The sequence below is a fragment of the Marmota marmota genome, unplaced genomic scaffold, assembly GCF_001458135.2.
Source record: "Marmota marmota marmota unplaced genomic scaffold, marMar, whole genome shotgun sequence".
Lineage (NCBI taxonomy): Eukaryota > Metazoa > Chordata > Mammalia > Rodentia > Sciuridae > Marmota > Marmota marmota.
This window is the reverse complement of record NW_025999982.1, coordinates 31,738,202-31,763,321: the sequence shown is the minus strand read 5'-3', so window position 1 is coordinate 31,763,321 and position 25,120 is coordinate 31,738,202. Positions and strand designations below refer to the sequence as shown.

General features: G+C 34.4%; 1 protein-coding gene across 6 annotated transcripts in view; it reads right to left on the bottom strand.

Moving 5' to 3' along the window:
- Positions 1 to 25,120, bottom strand: part of Col19a1 (collagen type XIX alpha 1 chain) — a 319,421-nt gene that overhangs the window by 273,036 nt on the left and 21,265 nt on the right. For all 6 annotated transcript variants that reach the window (XM_048805612.1, XM_048805613.1, XM_048805614.1 and 3 more), the window contains exons 3-4: positions 24,127 to 24,201; positions 23,099 to 23,198 (exon numbers count right to left, since the gene is read on the bottom strand). In XM_048805612.1, the coding sequence (XP_048661569.1) occupies positions 23,099 to 23,198; positions 24,127 to 24,201 (175 nt within the window). The remainder of the gene's footprint in view (positions 1 to 23,098; positions 23,199 to 24,126; positions 24,202 to 25,120) is intronic.

Here is a 25,120-nt window from a genome sequence, read left to right as displayed (position 1 = left end):
CTTCCTTCCCCCGTCTCAAACCCAGAATTCAGCACTGAGTACGGTGATTGCACAGCTGGCAGAAGCCTGCGGAAACTGCAGCGCTGTATCTTTGCGTTGCTATCTCCTCGTTTCCCAGCGCGCGCCGCAGACTCTAGCCGCGGGGCGATTTGCTGAATAAGCAGCGTGACCCTCCGTTCAGACAAATCTCTCGCGTTTGAGCCCCCGTAGCTGATCCTCGTGTGATGGAAATCCTTCCTCTAGGTTTTGGAGCACCCCAATTTTGCTGGAAATTCCTAACAAGATAGCTTTTAGCCTTTCTAACTCGTCATTCTCCCGCACAGTGACGCGGTACACGGGGGTAATGCACTCCCTTCGCCGCCATCTTCCCATTTTTTTTTTCCCTTGGATTTATATAAGCACTTGCTGAATACCCATTGTAGATAGAGCACTGTGAAACTTACAAAGATGGGAAAAGGATGTTCCCTGCCCTTCCCTAATTGCTGTTTAAAATTAGTTGAGAGTAGCAAAATATTCGCAGGTAATATAAAGAAACTATATAAAGTAGAAAAGAGCAGGGAAATACTGAAGATGACTAAAATCAGAACTCCAATTGTGAACGGGAAGCCTAATGTTAGGAATGAGATTTTTTTAAAAAAAAAATCTTCTTAACAATAAAGCAGGACGGTAGCTGCTAGAGTAACCTGCATGGATCTGAGTGAAAGACAGCAGCCACTTAAAGGGGTGTGGAATAGAGATGCTTAAAAATGCTTACCTCAAAGTCATGGTTCCCAGATGAATGCATACTTCCCACACCTAGGCTTCTATAACTCTTTGCTAGTCACCCAGGGTCTCCTACAGCCACTGCTATTTACTATTTTAACCAAAGTACAAGTGTTTACAAAAGTTATTTATTTCTTCAACCACTTCTGTCCACAAGACTTCTTGCTTCACTGCTGTTGCCTTTTCAGGGATGATACTAAAGTCTCTATTTCCATTCCTAGTACATGCACCAAACCAACATTATTTCAATACATTGTGAGTTCTATGAACTGGAAAGTGTCTCCCAGAAGCATTCATGGTCTAAAATGAGAGTCATGGTACAAGAGCACATCTCTTGCAGGATGTGCTATACGAACCTCTAATATATAAGCTCAAAGAGAACTCTTGCTACTTTCCTTTCTAAGTTTGTTCCTTTACCCTGTTCCCAATATCTGTTAGTAGCACCTTTTTCTCCACTCTGACTGGAAGTAATAAAGTCATTATTGATGATTTCATTCACTCTGGGTACCACACTTGGTTATCAAGTTTCATAAATTTTACTTTTATGGTCTTGTTCCATATTATGTGCCGCTTTGTCCTCTCATGGCGGCCACCTTAATTCTGGCTACCTTCAACCCTCACCTGAATGGCCACATTCACATTCCCTCTGATTCCCTTACTTCTACTTTCTTCTATGTTTTTTAATCTACTGCCAAAGGAATTTTTCATCTGCCGACTACTGATGACACCTCCTTTTTGCTTCGGAGTCCTCCTAATGCCCGACCACTTGACCTTGACCTGTTACTTGTAGTTCAAACTTTAGACTCCCTAACCATTTATTTCCATCTCTTTCTAACAAATATTAAGAGTATGGTAAAAACACTTTTAAGTTTTATTTTTTTCCATGTTCTGTGTATTTCTTTACTCTTTTTCCTTGCTTACACTATTTTCTGCTCTAGGCTACTCTTCAATCCCATCTCACTCCATCCATGAGTTTCAAGATCTCAACCTAAGGCAATATGCTCTATTAAGTCTATCCCAATACTCCCAACAGAGATTATCTGCTGATTCATCTTTTTCATTTAAGTGAGCTAAGGCTACAGGAGAGTGGCAGTAGTATGTACATGCTAAGACTGATCTAAAGGACACAACATGATGCTGCCCCTCTTGAAAGACTGTTTCCAAAAATAACCACAACTGCATGTATCCCATATGATTTTTTCATAGAGATTTTGGTACTTATTTTTTTTTTTTTAATTATTTTTTAGTTGTAGTTGGACATAATATCTTTATTTATTTTTTTATGTGGTGCTGAGGATTGAACCCAGGGCCTCGCACATGCTAGGCTAGCGCTCTATCACTGAGCTCTTTGGTACTTCTTTTATCAAGAGACAGATCCATTTTGCCCTCTACCTTAGCTCTACTGATAGCACCAAAACTTGCTTTGACCAATGGAGTTTATCAAGATGGTGGTGCAGAGCTTCCAAGACCAGAAATTAATAATGCTGCTGGCAATTAAAAGTACACTGAGATTTCATCTTACTCCAGTGGCAATTATCAAAAATATAAGTAACAATAAATTGGCAAGGATGTGGGGAAAAACTTACACTCATACATTGCTGGTGGGACAGCAAATTGGTACAACCACTCTGGAAAATAGTATGGAGATTACTCAGAAAACTTGGAATGGAACCACCATTTGACCCAATTATCCCACTCCCTGGCATATACCCAAAGGACTTAAAATCAGCATACTATAATGACATGACCACATCAATGTTTGTAGCCACTCAATTCACAATAGCTAAGCTATGGAAACAACAACCTAGGTACTCTACAACAGATGAATGGATAAATAAAATGTGAGATTATATATATAATCTCTCTCTCTCTCTCTCTCTCTCTCTCTCTCTCTCTCTCTATATATATATATATATATATATATATATATATTTACTCAGCCATAAAGAAGAATAAAATTATGGCATTTTGTAGTAAATGGCTGGAACTAGAGACTATCATGCTAAGTGAAATAATCCAATCCCAAAAACCCAAAGGCCAAATATTCTCTCTGATAGGCGGATGTTAACACATGATAAGTGATGGGCAGTGGGGGAATAGAAATACTTTGGATTAGACAAAGGGGAATGAAGGGAAGGGAGGGGGAATGGGAATAGTAAAGACAGTAGAATGAATTGGACATTACTTTCCTATGGTCATATATGAATGCATTACCAGTGTAGCACCATGTCATGTACAAACAAGAATGGGAAGTTATACTTCATGTATGTATAATATGTCAAAATACATTCTACTGTCATGTATAATTAAAAAGAACAAATGAATATTTTTAAAAAAATAAAGATAAGTGTGCTGGCTTCTGCTTTCTTCCATTTGGAAGCCAGCCGCTGCATAAGAAAAGTGAGGCTACCACGGCATAGGGGAGTCTTAGTCACATTGAGAAAGCCCTGGGGCACCAATCATGGGAGTAACACCTTCTTTAAAAAACACACACACACGCATACAATTCCCATATCATTAAATTCAGATTTTAAAATAGTTATAGCCAGTGGTTTTAGTATATTCACAAAATTGGGAGAGTATTAACATTATCTAATTCTAGAACACTTTTATCACCTACAGTAGAAACTCCTACCCATAATCAGTCATTCTTCATTTCCCCTCCTCTAATCTCTCTCTTTTTCATTTCATCCTTCTTCTTGCTTTAGATTTAGTCCATTCTTTGTACTCAATTTTTAAAAACAGGACATTAATTATTTGAGATCATTCTTTTTACAAAAATAAACCTATTGAGATAGAAATCCATGTAACATAAAATCAGCCATTTTATGTAAATCTTTCATTGTAATCAATTACATTGACTGTTTTACTATCACTATCTTTTATCTAATTCCAAAACATTTCCATCACTCTAGAGTAAAACTCCATACATGTTCCATAGCCTGTCCGTATTCCCCCAGTTCTTAGCAACAAGAACTTTTTTAAAACAGATACATCTTTCATATATTTTTTCACATAGATGGCATAGTGAAAGCTATGTGACTTTCTGTTTGTCTCTTTTTACATCTCATGCTTTGGAAGTTCATCTCAGTGGTTGCATGTATTGGTTCTATATTCCTTTTAATGGCTAGACAGTTCATCACATATATATGCCACAGTTGCTCTTACACTTATCCATTGATGAAAATTTGGACTGTTTCCACTTTTGAGCTATTTGAAAAGTGAGAGTATGAACAAATCTGTGTTTGAGTATCTCTCTGCAGTTCTTTTAGGTACACACTCATGAGTGGAAATGCAAGGTCATATGTAATTCTCCCTGTAACTTTTTGAGAAAGGGCACAGCAGCTGAATCATCACCTTATATTCCCACCAGCAAGATTTGAGGGTTCCAATTTTTTTACATCCTCACTAAAAATTGTTTTCTGTGTTTTTTTCAGTGTAACTATCCTATTGGGTGTAAAGTGGTAACTCATTTTGGTTTTGATTTGCATTTTCCTAATGACTAATGATATTGAACATATTCATGTAATTATTTGTCTTTTTGTTGTTGAGTTCTAAGTTTTTTTGTAATATTCATATATTGAGTATACTAGACCCTTTTCATATATAATATTTGCAAAATGTTCTTCCATTCCAGATTTTTCCACCTTCTTGATGATGTACTCTGATGTACAAAAAAAATTTGTCCTTTTTTTGCTTGCTTTTGTTGTGCTGTATAAGACTCCATTGCCAAATCAAGGCTGCAAAGATCTATCCCTATGTTTTCCTCTAAGAGTTTGTTATCCTAGCTCTTAAATCTAGGGGTTTTTTTAATCTATTCTGAATTAATTTTTGAATATAGTATGAAGTATGGGTTCCACTCAGTTCTTTTGCATATGCATATCCAGTTTTCCCAGTATCTTTTATTCAAGAGACTATTCTTTCCCCATAATATGATTTTGGCACCCTGTCCTTCTCCTCTGGAATTTCTATTATTCATATGTTGGCATTCCCGATAGTGCCATACAGAACAATAATAAAATGAAGATTCATTTTCTTTCTTTCGTTCTCTTTCTGTCATCCCCAAAATGAATCATTTCAACTGACCTATCTTCAAGTTCTCTGATTCTTCCTTCTCCCACCTGAAATGTGTTTTTGAGCTTCTCAAGAACACATTTTAATTTTAATTTCATGTAATGTCCATTGGAAAAGGCTGTTCTCATTGGGCAAGCTCTGATCAGGTAAAATAAAGAAAAACTGTAAACCTGGGTTTTCAGGGAGCTAACAGTCAGGTAAAGTAATGCAGTCCTCTCAGAACGGGGCCTACAATAAACTCCATACTGCTCTCCCCTCTGATGATGCGTGGCTACATTTTTACTGATTTTGGAGCTGCTGATTTTCAAATCTAACATAGCATCAGGGAGAGCAATCTGAATAGGACAAGTTAGAATGTCACAAAGCCTGCTAGTCTTATTGAGGTTCAATGTTTTCTCAAATAAATGGTCATTAGATTGTGATAAGCCCTTGATGCATTTACAGATTTCTGAAAATATTGATTTTTGACAATTTTTGCCTGTGTTCATATTGCTTTCATAGAAAAGTAGACTTTCTAAAATCCTTCAGAAAAAAATAAGCTGTCATTTTAGGTCACTAAATTTTATAGTGGTTTATAACAAAGCCAAAAATAATGAAAACTACTTTCTCCTCTTTTTTTTTTAACTTAGATTTATAGTCATACAGGCACCTGTTACAACTCTTATTCCCAATTCAAGATATTTGAGTGAAACAATAGTGTTTATTATATCTTTGCTCACCTACAACAACTCAGTACAGTGGTACCAGGGAATTCTATATTTGTTGAATAAATGAGTGATTCAGAAAATGAAATAGACAAACAAATTTAATTTTTAGATGATACTTTAACACTTCATGAATAAAAATTAAATATATTTATTTTCAATAATTTATAATCTAGTCTAAAAATTCAAAATATTTTGCATCTCATGAATAGTTTCTTCTGTGACAAAAATAACAAGAGAACAGAATTGATACACAATAATTACATTCTTAAAAATATATTGTGAATTTAGTGAATTTAATTATCTTTAAAGATGAATTTTTTCTTGGTCTAAGTTCATAATGAATGAAAATCTTTATAATCATGATATTTTCCTTTCAGAAATTTATATTCTTTTTTTCCAAGCCAAACATGATTTTGCTTGCCAACATTGTAATTTTTGAAGGAGAACTTCCATGTTTTAAAAATAAAATGTTTAAAAATATATCTACTCTTACCAATGATGATTCTTGTTTATACCTCACAAGAATAGTTAATGTGGCACAGAATAATTTCTCTGGGTCTTGCCAAAGTTTCTATTATAAAAGAGGCCATATTGCATTACTGGTCTGTTACCAGAGAGATATAATGACAGCTTGCATGTCCAAGATATCCATGCTTGAATGTTTTCAAATGGAGTGCAATTTCCTATAAGAAATCCTATCCTATCTATTGCTCATTCAGTGATACTGCCATTAAGAAAAATATTGTTGAGCCTTACTCACCAAATCCATGCCTATAACACACACACACACACACACACACACACACACACACAGGCTAGAAGTTCTCAATGGGATATTTTCTGCCTTTCCTTCATTTTATATATATCATATATAGTTCCATATCATAAATGGAAAAAAATCCTACATATATTAATATTAACCTACATTTGAAGAGTCCAGGCTCAATGAAATTTAAATGTAATTAACCATTTATTTTCCATTGTCTATGTTTTACATAATAATGAAAGTCACAAAATATTCATGGGCAGATGACTTCACAAGTATACCAAATTAACAATGTTCAATATAAAATCAATATTTAAAAAACCTGCCTGGAGTGTCTCTAAATCCTTGTAATAACAATTGACATTTTATTACCCATGAAGAAATACATTGTATAGGATTTTAATAAGTAAAAGTCATAGAGAACCTAACTAAATTTGTTCCAAATTGTTCAAAGGTGCCCAGTAAAACCTGTCTGGAGTGTCTCTGAATCCGTATAATTCACATATCTTCAACCTCTTTAAGCTTATTACTTACTTTAATACTGCAAAAAACCTAAAGTGTAGTTTCCATTTGCTCTCTGATGTACTCTATGTCCAGCAGCCATCTATTCAATCATAATGTGAAACAAAATGCTATCAAACTTCAGGAGAAATGGTAGACAATTAAAAAATGGGCCTCCATAAAGTGACCAGTTATAGCAGAAGGTCGTGTCCAGATCTAAGAACTAGTTCAGTGAGGCTTTAATCAAAATTTTTAAAAATTCCATAAAAGTCAACATTACAATACTTTCTTCTTGGTGTTAAAATCAAGAGATTTTAATTTCCTTCTTTATATTTTCTATGCTTTCTTATTTTTTTATGAGTAGCATGGATTATGTGAATTATCATGAAAAAAACACTCATAACTATTTCCATTTCTTGAAAAAAATAATCGGTAGAGGGAAGTGATGGGAGGGGTGAGGAGAGGATGTGGGGATAGAAAAGATAGTAGAATGAAACAGACATTATTACTGAATGTATATATGTGACTGCATAACCAATATGATCTGCAACATGTACACTCTGAAAAATGAGAAATTATATCCCATCTATGTATGATATATCAAAATGCATAAATGCATTCTACTGTCATGTATAACTAATTAAAAAACAAATTTTAAAAAATCATTCCAAAATAAAGAGAGGGTCAAACTGAAAAAAAAAAAGATAATTATGTATTTATTAAGGTAGAGATGAAAGAGAATTAACACAGACCTGCCTAAACCTCCCCAAAGACCTCCTGCCTCAATATGTTAGTGATGAGGCAAGTTGTATTTTTTCTGGGGCAGGGCAGGAGGCAGTACTGGGGATTGAATTTGGGGCTTCACAGATGCTAAGCAAGAGGCAAGTTCTTTTAAAATGAATAAGGAGACTAACATTCTATTTTATTCTGAGAGGTAAAATATTAGTCACAAAAATCTGTAACTCTTACTTTACATTAAGGAAGGCACTGACATATTAAGAAGAGATGGAAAAAACTTCAAGTGAAAATGCACTTGTGTTAATATTTTTCTCCATATATTTAAAATGGACTCACTAACTATAAACTCACTAACTATACTAACTATGCTAGTATCTATTGTATGTGGAAACGTATAACAATTAACATTTTATTACCCATGAAGAAATACATTGTATAGGATTTTAATAATAGACAATATTTGTCCAAATTTCTTATTAACTGTATTCTCTAGGTTTTCTTTCCTACCCAATTAAAATCTTTTTTCTAGTTGAAATTTATTCAAAATAATTAATAAATACAAACAAAATGATGAAGTCTAAAAAGTTTCTAAAAAGATTTTCTGGAAAGATCCTGGCATATGATGGAGGAAGCGGTTAATCACTCCATGTATGTTAAATCACTCTTAAATAGGATTGTCTTTGTCTTTTGGATATGTACTATGAACTCAGAATGTATTAGAAGATGCCAACATTTCTCCCTACTTGTGAAGCATTTTCACTAAAAGCCAAAACAGTTAATAGTCTACTGCTAGAGCTTTCTACCTTTCTGAAAAATGCTTGTGTTTATAAAACACATGCTCTGTTAAGATTAAAACTAGCCCCAGAACACCAGTCACATGTTACTAACAAATTGTCTAATAATTAGTTCTCACCTTGGAAAGCACAGAGCAGAGACCTGCAGGGATTATTATAAAAGAAGGAAGTTTTAATGAGGAAAATAGAGAGAAAAATAAATACAGAGCAGGAAACACATCTGAGTTAGCCAAATCAAGATGAGATGCCACTGATGTGAGACCTGGGCACTGTTTCTTTAATGTACTGGGAGTTTGAGAGCAGAGTTCACAACAGGAAGAAAGGCCTGAGGGGAGATGCAACCAAGATAAGTAAGTATTGTCTATTTCCTTCTCTAGTACTCTGGACTCACATACCCAAGTCCTTACTAGGTTGAAAGCATCTCTATTTAAATAATTGAAATTGAACATATTTTTCTGCCCAAATACATCCCTCTATAAGTATTCCGTATCTTTTCATAGTCATTGAACCAGGTCCCCAGCAAAATCCCTAGAAATCATTCTTAATTCTTCACTTTCCTTTATTATCCCCCACCTTATCCACTGGCATGTCTTACTTCATCACCAAAATAGGTACCCATTCTGTCTACTTCTCTGCATCTCACAGTCGCCACCCTAGTCAAAGATTCCTCCATCTCTCCCCATGGCTCCTGTTGTAGTGTCCTTTTGTCCTCCCTCCTTCCTCTGCCTTGCAGTCCAGAATAAGCTTTTAAAATTAGACCAAATGTCTCCCTTACTTGTAAACTTTTACATATGTCTCAAGGTTCCTAAAACAAAATACCCACCCCTGACCATCCTTGTGGGCCTAATGTGATCCTGTCTCTGACACATCATCTATTCTGGTATCTGTGAGGCACCCAGGCTCTAGTCCCAATGACCTGTCATTGTCCCTTGAACACACCAGGCTCATTGAGGCCTTAGGCCTTTGTACTTCCTGTTCCCTCTCCTCGGTTAGTCTTTTCCAGAGGTCTTCATTTACATGGATTCTTCTTCCTGTTCAGCTCTCAGCTCAAATGTCATTTCCTCTGAAAAGTCTATAGCTGTCCTCACCCCACTCACTATCTAACACATTACCTTGTTCTGATTTTTTTCATTGGCTTGTAACTATCTAGGTTTCAAATAAGTTTATATATGTATTGCCTATTTCCAGCTGCCAGAAAATGATTTCCATGACAAGAAGGGCCCTGCCAGGCTTGTTTGTGTTAATCAAGCATCTAGACTATGACCTGGTGTGCTGGGAACATTCATAAAAATTAGTTCCATTCACAGAAAACCCATGATGATGCCTATAACTAGTCCCACTAGGTATTGAACACTCATTTTCAGCATACAATCTATGTTAGTTTGTATAATTCTTTCAAGTTGAGGCCTTATGAGACTGTTCTACATCCCAGTCAGCAGGAAAATAGCAGGAAGAAAAATCAATTCCTGTGTGATTCTAGAGCAGGTCAATCAATGATTTTGAAAAACAGTCCAAGAAAAAACATCAGTTTCTTATTTTCAAAAAGAAATATAAAATTTATACAGGCTATAGCAACATATAATAGCTACTCCATGAGGATTTCACCAAAGGTGTCATTCAGCATAAGTCTTCTAGTCCTTGGAAATATTTCAGTCACAAGAACCACCCTTAGTTGTTTCCTGTAGTTCCATACTTCTAAAGCTGAAAGGAACCTTGTCAGTAATTTAGATCATCCATCTTAATTTATAAATGAGAAATTATAGCTACAGAATTTAAATAACTACCTCACCATGCCAGGCTGGGGTCAGGATGGGACTTGAACTCATGACTCTTAATTCCAAGGTCAGTTTTTTCCAGTATATCAAGTTGCTTGCATCCTCTTAGTTAATAATAAAATTCCCTTCATCATTAGCAACCTGACTGAAAGTAATCTTTTGGAACTCTGAGCAAGCAAAAAGTCTCTATTTTTCTGAGTACTGAGGAGGGTACATATAAAATATTAACTTCAAGAAATGCATAAATAATTAAAACGCTTATAATCATACTGTAATATTAACAATAATAAATCATATTTTGGGTTCCAAGGAAAGTATTCATTATGACATTTGTACATCTTAGGTCACCAGTATCCCTGAGGGGTAGATTACTACAGTTCCTTCCCTTAATGATATTTTGAGCACAGATCAGGAAGTATCTGAAAACACAGAGTAATATCCTTAAAATTACTATCTCTAGAGTTTTAGGAAAGATATACATGCTAAAGAAGGTGGAAATCAATCAGGAATATTTTTTCTCTATTCATCAGAGATCATTTCTTTAAAAAGCTAGGAGCATTTGCCAAGTATTTCTTTAAAAAGGAGTGCATTTTCAGGAAGTAGTGAAAACCACGAGAGCAGTATAGAGAACCCTTCACAGATCCTATGTTATTGCTTTCCTGGCACAGAGGTCAGTGTAACCCCCATTCCACTCATCTGCTGAGTTGTAAAATCAGTGCCTGACATGGCTACACACAAAGTTAACTTAATAAAGGTGAAATGTCTGGTCTCTCAGGAACAGAGGGTTATCAACTGCAGAAATGGAGGGCATTCAGGCTGTCCAATTAATGAGCAACCAATAAGATCTGCTGTAAGAGAATAAAACTGATTTTCACTTCTCTTCCAGATGGTGAACATTGCAAGCATGAAAAAATTCAGGGAAAATCAGAAAACATAAAACATAAATCACTCTTTTTAAGTACACACAAATATTTATTGACATAGTTGTGGAGAGATGTAATTAGGGAATAGATTGGGTTTATTCTCCATGATAAGGCTCTGGTAGATTGTTGTCAAGAAAAATAAAGACCATAGTAAAGCTCATAGATTTGTTTGCTTCTTAGTAATATTAAGTATTAGTAATTTCATTGTACAGCAAGTTCAATTTGATGTATTTGTTCAATATTTCTAAAATAATCACAGTTTTTAGTATGGCAAGTTATTTCTTTGTCTCACATATGGAAAAAATAAAAGGATAAAATCCAACTATGATTAAAAAGAACACATGATTTTAGTTTCTTTTTATTGTTGTTCTTTTACTTAGCTATATAAAAAGAAATGTAAGGCAAGGAATAAAATATAAAATAAAGGTTAACAAACTTTCACAATTTCAGAACTCATAAACTGAAAAGCAAAAGGACATACTTATTTTAGAGAAATTTCACTTTGCAAATGATGTTCCAAAAACTAAGTGCAGTACATATTCAGAAAGTAACGTGTCCAAAAAGTTCAAATATCAATTCCAGTGTTTCCAGTAGCAATTCTTTAATCAGTTCACAGTACAAGACTTAAAGTAAAGTCCGCCCCCCTTTTTATTTTATAAGTGCTATTTTGGAAGAGCTAAAACAAGTTTTCCAGGTCATATTTAACAAGACTGTCCTTTGTTTAATTTTTTTGTTTTTAAAATGAAATGGCTAAATGGAAAAAGATCTATTTTTAAATATTAAGAATAGCTTCCAAATTAATTCTTCCATTCTGAATAAGCGTGAGGCAGGGTTTATGAAGAACTTCCGTATTTACAAGTATCAGTGGGGCCTCTGACTTGCTGAATATCTTCCAGGAAGAGGAATATGATACAAGTTACATTTCCTGAGAGTGAAGTGAGAGATGCTTGGAGTTTATAGTAAGTCATTTCTTTCCCAGCTGACATCCACCATCACCTGTCGCGTTACAAGCAATTTGGCCAGCAGGGCTGGAGGGTTTGTCTGAAATGCCTTCCCCAAGCTGGGTGATGATGCTTGAGTTCCATAGCCACAGAGACTCTGAAATCTTAGCCTTTTTGTGTTTGCTGAGGGGATTCAGACAGATAGGTTGTTAATGGGAAAACAAAGCTTGGATGACGCTCTAATAATCTCTCTCCTGTTTTGATGAGTCCTAGTTCACTGTGGCACTGTAAATGACTTCTTGCTGAAAACTAGCCCTCCTAGTAGATGCCATTCAATAACAAAAATTGAGGGTGAATTAGAGAGGCTGCACTTCAGAAATGGGGTTGCTTTTAAAATTTTTTCAGGTCTTCCCATTCACTGATGATCAAAATATCCTAGATCTAATTCAGTCCAACCTCCATGGGCCTCTCTGAATTTTGAAAGGTCTTTCTGAGATCTGGGGGCTCAGTTTCTGTTTCAGGATCAATTTGGGAGGTTCTAGACTTAACTAAAAGATTCAATTTCCTCAATGCCATATAGTTAGATGCTTTTTCTAGAATTCTGCTATTGCTCCTACACCTTCACATTTAAATTTCCAACTCTCCAGGACAGCACATATGGCCTTTCAGAATTGTCCACATGTTCAGCCTTCTCAGCATCCAGATGCTCTCACACCTGTGTTCCCTAACCACACAGGATTTCTCTGTATCCCTCAAACTGCCTTGACCTTTAAAACCACTATGATAATCCCTCTAATGGCAACAGTTCACAATGGCCCCCAGCTCACCTGACAAAATCACACATCAAGCCTCAACTTTTCACTTCCTCTATGAAGCTTTTCTGGCTTCATCTGTTCTCCCAGAGTTTATCATACTTGAATCTAAAAATTGCCACTACATTCCACAATAGCTAATTGTTGGCCTGTCTGTCTTGCTAGACAGAAATAACTCAATGGCTGAGATTGTGTCTTTATTCATCCTTAAATTCTCAGTAAGTATTCATTATCACTTGAGAAGTGAATGAAATACTTTGTCAGATTTCTTTTTTCACTAGCATCAAAGCTGAACTTAAAATAATAGTGACACTATATCATAAAACATTTTTGTAGGCAGCTCTCTTAAACAAAGAGATTTTTACATTCTTATCTTGAGTAAATCAAAGGAGAGCTAGGTGACAAGAGGATAATAAAGAAAATTTCTTGTCCACATCTACTAGCTTTTGAGCCCCACACAGGAAGAAGAGCTAAGAGTTGAAACATTTATCAAAATCTGTGAGGCTCTGTATCTAGTCACTGTTGCCTCAGGGCCCTGGAGAATTAGAGAGAGGGTCATTAGACACCTGCCACTATCTTCTAAAATGTGCGTGCTCACACACAAACACACACAAACTTCACTCAAAGTCACAGGGCAACTCTGACACCTGAGGACTGAGGATGAATAGCTATGAGCAGAGATTAGCTGGATCTCGAGAAGCAGCACCTTCATGGGAAGGTTCCAAGTAAAGGCAGATAACACGCACTGGCAAGGAGATGAGAAAACAAGATTAGAAATATACCTGCTTTTTAACATGAACAAGAATACATGGGCAGCATCCGAGGGGCTCCAAGAAAAAAAAACAAAAAACATATAACCTCTAAGAGGGAGCTGAGATTCTGTAACTGTAAAATTGTATAATTGTAACAACAGAGGCTCTGGTTTTGATTTGGCGTCATTTGAAATGGTAGGATGTATACTAAGCTTTCTAGAATACATAGTCTTCCAATAGGAAGAAAAGGTGGACAATGGTACCACAGTGAGAGAAATGGGAGCTTAATTCAATGTTTAGGGCATCAGCATTGGAAATAAGACAGAGCTCACTAGCAACTTTGAAGGAGCAATTTCCATAAGGTTCAAGAAGCCCTAGTCAGCTTTGAATGGGTTAAGGGAAGTATGAGAAAGTGGAAGTTGTCAGTAACTATTTATTTGAGAAGCATGTGAGTAAAGGGGACTGTCAAGAGAACACGTTTCTAGTACAGGGAAGGATTAAGTATATATTAAGAATTAAGTATATATGTGTAGACTAAGAAGCCAGGATACTGTGCAGAGTCATGTTGAAGACAAGAGCAAGGGGATCACGGGTGGATCAAGGTCTGAGAGGAGGCTGGCGAGGAGTGGATTAATAACACAAGTGAAGGGGTTAAGCTTTGAAAGTAAGAGGGTCACCTCGAGAGAGGGCAGCTGACAAAGAGATTCTGAGCTCAAGAAAGGAAGTTGAGATGGTTCAAATACAACTCAGTCTCAGATTCATCCAACCAGATGTTAATAGTGCACAGCATCACCACACATATCCATATTAATTAAAATTTTCACTGAACTTGTGATCACTTCCAAATTATGTAGATCTAGTCATGGTAAAATAAACCAATCTAGTAAATTATTTGGATATTTTCTTCTTTTAGTTTAAAATCATAATTTTTTTCCTTAATCTGGAATTATGTATTTTAGGAAGCTTAAGGGCTGACTAAAATGAGATTTGTGGGGGCTGGAGCTGAAGCTCAGTGGTAGAGTGCCTGCCTCACACGTGTGAGACACTGGGTTCAATCCTCAACACCACATAAAAATAAATAAATAAAGATATTGTGTCCATCTACAACTAAAAAAAATTCTTTAAAGTGAGATTATGGGCCAGTTGTACCTAATTTTTGTGTCACATGAAATAACAAAAGCATGTTTATTTTCTGATTTGCCTAAGTTGAAAGAATTAAAATGATAATAAATTAATGACATTATATGGCACAATTATTCTTCCTTGGTTGGCATAAATTTGTAAGTTTATTATTGAAATTGTGATTATATCTTACAGTTTGATTGTGTCCAAGAGTGAAGGTCAGACCATTTAATGCTATTTTATGAAATGTAGAGTTCTATCAGTTGAGGTCTCTAGAGTTATATTATTCCTTAGCAGTGGTATAATGAAACATCATGATGCATTACTACAGTCAATTCTCAGGCTAATTCATAAATGTAAGGTCATGCTTCTCTGTTTGTAGGTTTACAAACATTATAAAAGGAATTCATTTACAAATGCCTTATATTAATTACTAAATCTTCACAGCATTTTTAAGGGCCAAATAAGATTAAAGATGAAATCCATGATTGCCTGTTTTCTTTTTTTTAATATTTATTTTTTGGTTGTAGTTGGGAACAATACCCTTATTCTATTTACTTATTTTTATGTGGTGCTGAGGATCGAACCCAGGGCCGTGCATGTTCTAGATGAGTGCTCTACCACTGAGCCACAACCCCAGCCCCTGCCTGCTTTCTTTTGTATCTCTGAAACCCTGCAGTGCACACTCCACAGCAAATTCATATAACCCTCTCCAGGCCAACACTCAGCTGCCCCTTATGAAGTATGAGTCATTACATAAAAAGATGAGTGAAAAAAGAAAAAAAATCTAACACATATTCCAACAGTACAGGTAGATTAATCAATGCCTTTTAAATGAATTAGCACAGGTAATTACCAAAATGGAACAGTTTAATTTCATTACTTTACAATGACATTTGCATTATTATTAAGGCTAAGTAGTACATTAAGCAGTCTGGTACTTCACGACTCTCAAGGTAGATGATATACAGACATTTTAAGATAAGATAATTTACACATAATTGGCGATAAAACAATAGGAAATGGGGATGGGAGACTGAGCTCTAGATCCAAAGGTTCTATTTTCTGCATTTCAGGTCAACTACTTAATTTCATTGAAATTCAGTTTTTGCATCTATAAAATGGTGATGTGACAGCTGCATCACAGAGGTTATTGTAGTACAAAATAATATAAGAAGGCAAAAGCACATCATAAATCACAAAATATTTCACAAATGTGAATTGGTACTAATAATATCAATATTACTGTTGGACACTGGGTAATTATATGTGTTATCCTGAAGTCTTCTGTGGTAAAAAATCAAGTAATGGAGTTAGAAGTGATGTACTTTGTTTTTTGATGTGCTAATAAAAATAAATTTTTGGATGCAAAAATATGCAAATAGCTATATAATCTACCAACAAGATAAAAACCCTTAAGGTTTGAATATTCAATTCACATATAGTAAGCACTACTTATGGTGTATCAGGCACCATATTGGATACAAACACAAATCACATGGATGTAATCCCTAATTTGCTAAACTTTTACATCTTAACAACTTAGCTTCTCTGTCCAAAGAATGGGAGTTTTGATGGGGATAATGGTGTTGAAAGAAAAATAATACATTTCTGGTCATATGACATTTTTTAAGAAGCTTATTACCAATTTTGAATGACCATAGATTTTCATAAGAACTTAAATAATCTAGATGTTATACAAAAAACTGTATTTGAGGGCTAGGGTTGTAGCCTCGCACATGTGAGGCACTGGGTTCTATCCTCAGCACCACATAAAAATAAATAAAGGGATTCTGTCCATCTACAACTAAAATAAATAAATAAATAAATAAATAAATACATGTGTTTAGTTCCCTAGAATTTTTCCAGGGGTTTAAATAATGTCCAGGGACATCCCAAAAAATCAAACTGTCTTCTACTTTAGATATGGACAAATTAAATTGTCGATGTTTTTTGAGTATAGCAGTTATCTTGTCGATGTTTTTTGAGTATAGCAGTTATCTCATATAATATTTATTAAATTTCTCCATATCTTAAACTCCAAAGATTCATGATATAACTAATGGCATTTGCTCACCTGAGATGTTTTCCCTCTTCTTACCACATCCACCTCTGACTTAGTGGAAATTCCCTTCAGTCTTCAAAACCCTGTTCAAATCCCATCACCTTGAAGTTTTTTTTTTTTTCTTATTGTTCCATTTACAAGTGATTCTATCTTCTGAATGTTTAAAGCATCAAAAGTATGCTCAAATTGTATTTTTTTTTTTACATTTCTTACCCCTAAGGGAATATATTCACACATTCCAGAGGCTAGAGCCACATCTTACACTTCCCTCGGCAAAGCCTGCATTACTAGTGAGTGCCAGCCCTATTTGCATGTTCTGTCTTGTGTTTCAACAAACAAGAAATGACCCTTTTTTCTTTAGAAATGATAACTTAACCACTTTTCTTTCAAAAGTTTACATACATTTAATGTTAGAAAGTGGTTATTTGTAAATATATTACAGCTTCTCACTCTCATTTCATGTGAGCCTTTTTATTTTTTGGTAATTTTAATCATTAAAAATATGCTCTGAAAGTAATAATGAAGGTACAATTGTTCCTACTTTCATAATAAATAAGTATTAAATATAATTAATGAATATTAATATTAAATCCATTTATAGTTTCTTCATCTACAACTCATGTGAAACAAAAAGATTTTTATCTTACAAGACTTTTGTCTTTTAGCACTCACAAATAGACATTAAACTTAAAAAAAGTATCTGCATATTATATAAAAAATTTTATCTCAGGCTAACAAATATTCAAGAACAAGAAAAATCTTTACTTAAGGTGGCATGAATGTTATAGGATCTCTACACGTATGATTAATTACTGGTACATTCTACTTTTCCTAAAATAATATTGAATTATGAGAAATCTGGAAGAGGAAAATCATAACTTACTTAAATTTAATAATGATAATATGAAATATTTCCAAAACTAGTAAACAAAATATTGAACTAATAAGATTTCACATTAATTTACACTTTAGTAGTCACTTTATACTAAGAAATTTGTTACTGGCACATATTAATATTCCTGAATTTTCTAGAAAAAATTAGTTCTTGTAATTTTACAGTATTAAAAAATCTGTAAACTTAATTAAAGTTCTGTTGCATCTAATACATTTAATTTTTCTAAGTTAGTGGACTTAAAGAATTCAGTAATTGTGAACCTAACAGGTTTTTCTTTTCATTTTAGGAATGCATGACTTACTAGCTCACCTCAAATTCTTGGTATGCCAAACTATAATTAAGGAAATACAGTGATGACATAAAGAATTATGTGTAACTGTCAGTCAATCTCATAAAAACAGCTGGACAACTTTTTAACTAAATCACATGCCCTTATATAGGAAACTTATTATCTACAAATGAAAGAATGCCCAAGTGAAAACCCAAGGGATGCATAAATAGTCATTCTCTACAGCTTAATGGAATTGTAAAGTAATCCTCCTGAAACATCCGCAATTAAAAGCCTCAGTATCAGAATTCTGAACATAGTTTTGAGCCTCAGAATTTAACTGGTTTTGAGCACTTGGAGAGGACTCAAAAAAGAGCAATAAAAATGGAACATGGGTTAGAAAATTGGCCCTTATGAGGGAAGGGATAAAAACTGACCTTCTGTATGATGCCTAAGGAAGTTTAGCCTTAACAAGAGAAAGGATGGGTTTTGAATCACAACGCAGCATAAGTGACAAAGTAATACATCTCAGTTTCTTCTCAGAACAAAGCAAGAGGGAAGTGTAGTTTTCCCTGTCACTCTGTGTCTCTGTAGTAGGTTCCAGGAAGACAAGAGAGCCCCTCATTCCTCCACCAAAGGAAGTTGCAGCCCATACTGCTGGTCAACAAATGCTGAATAAAATGATAAGCTCTCCACCTTACTGCATTTATTTTAGTGACTTACCAAAGCTAACTCTTATCTACCTTTAAGCCAAACAGAAATGTTTTGGGAGCCTCTAAAATTTATACAGTACACTAAAGTTTTTATTTGTGATTCCATGAATTTTAAATTTAAAAACAAAACACAAAAACTTAAAACCATAATGTCTAGTGCTACTGATGATTTGGGAGATTACGTGAAATGAATGGATTAGATCATGAGAGAACATATTTAGTAGTATCTATCAATATATGTAAAATGACTTTCATTTCTAAAAACCAGTCTTGTGAAAATAATCCTAAGCAATATAAAACAACTTTCCTATATGTTATGCTCTTGTTCACACTAATAAAAATCTAGAGGTAGAGTAAAGGCCCATGTAGAAAAAACATGGCCATGGGATAAATCATTCAACAGTAGCAAAGACAAGGTAAAAATCACCCCATAATATATAAAACAGCTTTGCTAATATTTAGGATTATTTTCAAGGGGATTACTAAATTCCAGAGAACTTGAAAGATTCCCCCCAAATCATGTTTTTAAAAACATATAATGCAAATTAGAATGGCTTCTATCAACCATCTTTTTTCTTTGAGACATGTTCATTTTTTATTTGTATAGAAATCATTTTCTTAACATTGACACTTCTCTACTATCAAGTGAGTGGCAATATATATATATTTGAATTTTCAGCTATATTTAGACTTTTAAAATTTATTTTAACTGATAGATTAAAAAATAAAACTTAGCTGGCACAGTGGTGCACATCTATAATCCCAGCATCATGGGAGGCCACAGCAGGAGGATTGCAAGTTCAAAGCCAGGCTCAGCAATTTAAGAAGGCCCTAAGCAACTTAGTGAGACCATGTCTCAAAATTTTTTTAAAAAAAGTAAATAAAAGGGCCGGGGATGTGGCTCAGTGGTTAAGCACCCCTGGGATCATTCACTGATACCTAAATAAATAAATAATTAAATCATAACCATATTAATGGGAATCATGTAACATTTAGATAAATATATACATTGTGCAGTATTTAAATCAGGTAAAACATACCTATCTCCTCGAACATTTATCATTCCTTTATAATGAAAACTTTAAAGTCCTTTCTTCTGGATTTTAAAAATGTATAGTACATTGTTGTTGTCTAAGGTCACCCTTATATGACAATGTGCAATAGCACCCCAGAACATCTTGCTCTTATCTAACTATAATTTAATATCCATGGATCAACTTTTCCCCATTCCTTCCCTTTACCCTCCTCTCCCTAGCCTCTGGTAACCACCATTCTATTCTCACCTGTTATTTCTTTTTTTCCATCTATATCTATGAAACTAAATACCTTGCTTTTATAAACTACCAATTTAATGAGAGACACCGAAAGAAGACTGTCACTAGAGATTTGTTTACCTGTGACAAAACCTAAGGGGACCATATCTGTCATTTATGTCACTCTGTCTAGCCACATTATCCAAACTCATAAACTATTATTACATTTAATCTGTGTTGGTTTTTTTTCATACATAGCCTCATTTTCCATTATTCTTAAGGACAGCTTCAGTGGCAAAAGTCACCAGCTTACAGGCATCATCCTAAATCAGATGCTACAGATATGAAAGGAATCTGTGAGCCCTTCTCTCTTTTCTTTTTTCCCTAATGGATCATAGCTCTTTAATTCGTTGAACCTAAAATGGCCTCAGAATCCTTCTCACCACAGTATTACAAATAGCCACAAACGATCAAAAACCTGAGGGCTAAGGCTATCTACCATACTTGAACTCAATAATAAATCAGAAAATTCATTTCCTCATATTTTTGAAATTGATTTCTCCATTGGTCTATCAAAACTATACCCCTTCAGGATCAGTAGTACACAGAAACTCAACATGTGTCAAGTCTTCTAAAATATTCAATACTAAGCCCTTTTATTTTAAATGTCTCTATAAAGCAAATAATGAAAGATAGACAGGAACTCACTAAAAATATAAGGTTCTCTATGGTGTGCATGTGTTTGTATCATTTCTTAGAATTTCACCAATTTACCCAGATAATTGCCGAAACAGAACTGAAAATAATCCAAGAATGATCTTCTGGGACATAACACTCTATATATAAATAATGAATTATTTCTTTTACAGAAACAGGGATACTTGTAGATAAAAGAAGCCACGGAATTTTCCTCTAAAAAGAGAATCCTAGAAAACTAGGTAACATCCCACCCAGATTCTTTTAAAGCCTCCCCAGACTTACCATTTATTACCCCCAATAAATATTGAACAAATAGACATGAATTTAAAACAAAGCAAAACACATCATGCCTCTCAGAATACTGAACACATAGACATGAATTTAAAGCAAAGCAAAACACATCATGCCCCTTAGAAGTGCCTGAGCCTGTGCCACCTCTAAGTGTTTCATGGTGTTTATCTGGAGGGCCTCTGCCAAAGAAACCTTTGGGAATCCCACATTAAGCCAGGCTCAAGGCATTGAGTGTGCCTAACAGGTATATGAACAACACGCTTATTATGTCTCTTCCCTGGTGAATCTCACCCGGAATATGACAGAGCAATAAAAGCAACCTCAGGCCCAGAAAGCATCCCCATTTTCCATATAAAATAGCATCTGTTTTTCCCATGCTGACTCTGCAAAGCAGCTTATTTACAAATATATAAATAGCTGCAACTTTACTCCAGTCTCATTGAAAAATCAAAATGGCATCATGCAAGAGAAGCATCCTAGCATACTTGGCTCAGTGAGTGAAATGTAAATGGATAGGAGCCAAGCTACTTGACACTCACTAGTCAGCTTAACCAGATACCCTCCAGTTTCCTGTAGTGAAGGTCCCAGGGTTCTGCTCCACAGAGCCAGAGAATTCATTTATATTGATTGCCTAGGGATTGGATAGCGATTTAGAGCCAAAGCCCAGGAAACAAATTTCAAGTCATGCTTAATATTTATAATCTCATGGATTCACAGGGGAATAGCATTGCCTAAAAGTCACAGCAAGGTTTCCAATATAGCTACTTAAAATTAGCTAAGTCTTTTTTCACTCAAATCCAATGAATTTTAAAAGATTTCACTCCAATCTTTTTTCCACCTGACCAGAATTACAGGAGTTTAAATAAGCAGGAAGAAAAGCTGCATTTTAATTTTTGGAACACAATATACTGCCTTTCCAAAATTCATTAAAGGTATCAACTACTAGTTTAGAAAGAAATATATGTATGAGAAATATTGTGCATCTTGACTTTTCTTTACTCCATATGCCTACTAAACATGGAAATGCTGTGCTGGCCACAATTCCTGTCTATAAAGCTACCTAAATCGCAACACATGACATTATTGTTTGTACAGTTACATCTGCTGAAGCATCCACCATATCCCCAATATAAAATCCCTCTCTTCCCTAACATTCGTGTGTTTTACCAATTAATGGGTAGTTTACTTATAAGGAACCATGTTATTAAAGTAAAATTAACTAAAGTACACAATACAGGAGGTTTAAAAGAAACTTTTCTCAAAGAAAAAGTGTTTGAAAGTTAGGTTATGCACAGCATCTGAGATGATTGATGCTATTTCCCTTAGATAATTCGTATGTTGAGATTATCAACAATTTTTTGTAGAGGCTACCCATCAGGAAATAGCAGCATTCATAGGTTTTCCCACAAAACCACCTATGTTGCATGTTAAACCAAGTGGAATTTTGATGCTTTTGTCATGGTAGTGTTTTCATACACAGGGGTATTCATGCCTGACTCAAGGAATAAATATCATGATCATATATGTTCCCTGCCTTCCTGGTGACTCAACTTTCTGAATGATATTGAACTCATCCTCAAAATATTGCCAACCATACTGAAATTATTATTGCCCTGAACAGTTCCTGACCAATTGCCATTATTTAAAAGGTAACTTCTCTTTAAAAAAATAAAAATACAAAATTCTAGGTGTAACCATAGGAAAAAACAAAATAACAAAGGAAAAATAGTAAATTCATTTTAAATGAAAAGAATATCAAGATAAAAAATAAAACTGCAGAACAGTTGATTTTACTTTGTATTCTATGTACTACAGTGAATGCCTAATAGCTAAATTCTTTTAACTTATGTGACAAATGGTAAATGTAGAAATAAATTGAATAGATAACAATTTTCTGTCTCTGAATTTACATTGTGTCTTGAGTTTTAAAGTTTACTCACATTTTAAAACCTAATATTACTTATGCCTACTTTAAGTATAAATAATATTTGTTCAAAAATGTATTTAATTACTATCCTCTAAAGATTATGGCTCTGTACATATAAAAGGTATTTCATATACTATAATACAAAAATCAGATGACAAAAAATTTCATAAATAAAAAATACATAAATAGCACAGCCTTCGAGTAGGGGATAAAACTATTGAAAAGGTTTTGCACTTTTTAAACAAATTATTTTGAAATTTCTTTAGAACATAGTTTTGTAGCATTATTAAAATACAAATAAAAATTATTATTTTACTTACATAGTATCTCTAATAAGAAGTGCACTTCCCAATTTGAAACAGGTTTTATCCCCTTCACAAAATGCACGTCTCAGAGAAAAGCTCTCTCCTAGATCAAAACCTGTAAAATGAGACACATTATTTAATCCAGCAGTTTTATTAAATTTAAATATACTCACAAAAATATTGATTTTCTTAACAAGGATTTTTTTGTTGTCTTTATCTATAGGCTGATTTACTTCAAATGAAACCCTGATGTTTGAGATCAGCAAAATTCCTTTTGTTTTATCTTTTCCTCCTTTTAGGGTACAGAAGGATGAAACTCATTTTGTATATAGACTATGTAGCCTTCTTTCTGAAGAAAAGATCACAAATATATTTCAAAAGACTAAAATATTAGTATCTTCTGACATACATATTACCTAGGTAAATAGAGTAGCTCATTGTAGCATCTCTGAAGTGTAGACAAAAAGTTAGACAAAAAAATAATACAGTATTCATTTTCAATCTAAACAGCTCTTAAAAATAATACTTTAGGAGAATGCATATTGATGTGGGAAAATACTCGGAATTCAGATATAATACGTGTATTATTAATATGTTTGTGTGAGTGTGTGTGGGTTTAAGAGAGAATATGAGAGGGAAGTAGAGAAGGACAGAAGAAGATGATGGAGTGGAAGAGAAGGAGGAAGGAAGAGAAGAAGAAAGATTTGTAGGAATGTTATGCCAAAATGCTATTGGTGATTTTATCTGGGTGGTAAGGTCTTCTTTGCCATAAATTTCCCTTTCTCTTTAAAAAATTTCTATGGTGGATACAACTCCTATAATTTTAAATAACTTTTCTCCCCAACAGTATGAAGTGTTGTTGATTTTAAATTAAATGATACATAAAACTACTTTCAGCATTTTTCTGCACCATCTGCTTTTAATTTTTATGTTAATGCTACAGTCTTAAGTTGCAATATTTTTTAAAAAACACCTACAATGTACTGCATTTTTGGTGATCATTTTACACTAAATCCTACTTTACCAAAGATTATAAAGCTTACCTGAAACTTCAAGTTCATTTCTGTTGTCTTGTGTGAACTGATATCCCACTGTCCTCAGAATAGGACACTGTTTTTCTGAAGAAAAAAAATATATAAGTTATTTGTACCACATTTTCCAATCCAGTTTTTCAAATCAATTTGAATCTTATCATATAGTCAGAAAATTAAAATAAAAATGAAAACAAAAACAAATAGAACCACTTTGTTAAATTCTGTAAAATGTGGATAAAGATATTCCCCACCTGGCTTTGTGGCTGTGAGGATTCCATGTGGTTGCTTATGTAAAGTGCTTAGGATACTGCCTGGTACATAGTGGGTACTTCTTAGTGTTAGCTATTATAACTATCATCACTATTATTCTAACACTCCAACTGTTCCTATGTATTTGACATTAGGAAGTTGGCTGAATTTAAGTACATTGTTAAACTTTTATATCCAAAGCATACTCTAATAGTTAAACAAGTTTACTACTACTATATTTTAATATAAATTTGATTCAGGTTTGGGGATTGTAAGGTCCTTGCTTAGCATCTGGACAGCCACCTTAAGTGACAGCTGCCATTTTAAGAAAAATTTCACTTTCCTGCCCAAGGGCATTTCTGAGAAAGGCTCAACACTCCCTCATACCAACCCAACCCTTAATGGCCTGCAGTAGTACCTGCCCAGCTCTAATCCCTGTTTTGCCTCTCTCTGTCTTTGGAGAGTTGTGCCTTTATTTGTAAGCTCTGATGAATAAACTCTCCTGTGTATCTCTGCCTGGTCTCCATCTTTCATTCCTTGCTCCCCCATCTTTTAGTTCCTCACTTTCCATTCAGGGATTAAGCAATATTAAACTTTTAGAAGAAAAGGGGACATGTATGGAAATAATTAACATATAATTTAAAAGCCGCAGAGCAAAGATCTCTGCCATACAAAAAGTAGTCTAAAATGAAAAAAAAAATGAGATGAAATCATTGAAAAAGTGTTCATTATGTGCCAAGGAATCAGTGCTATT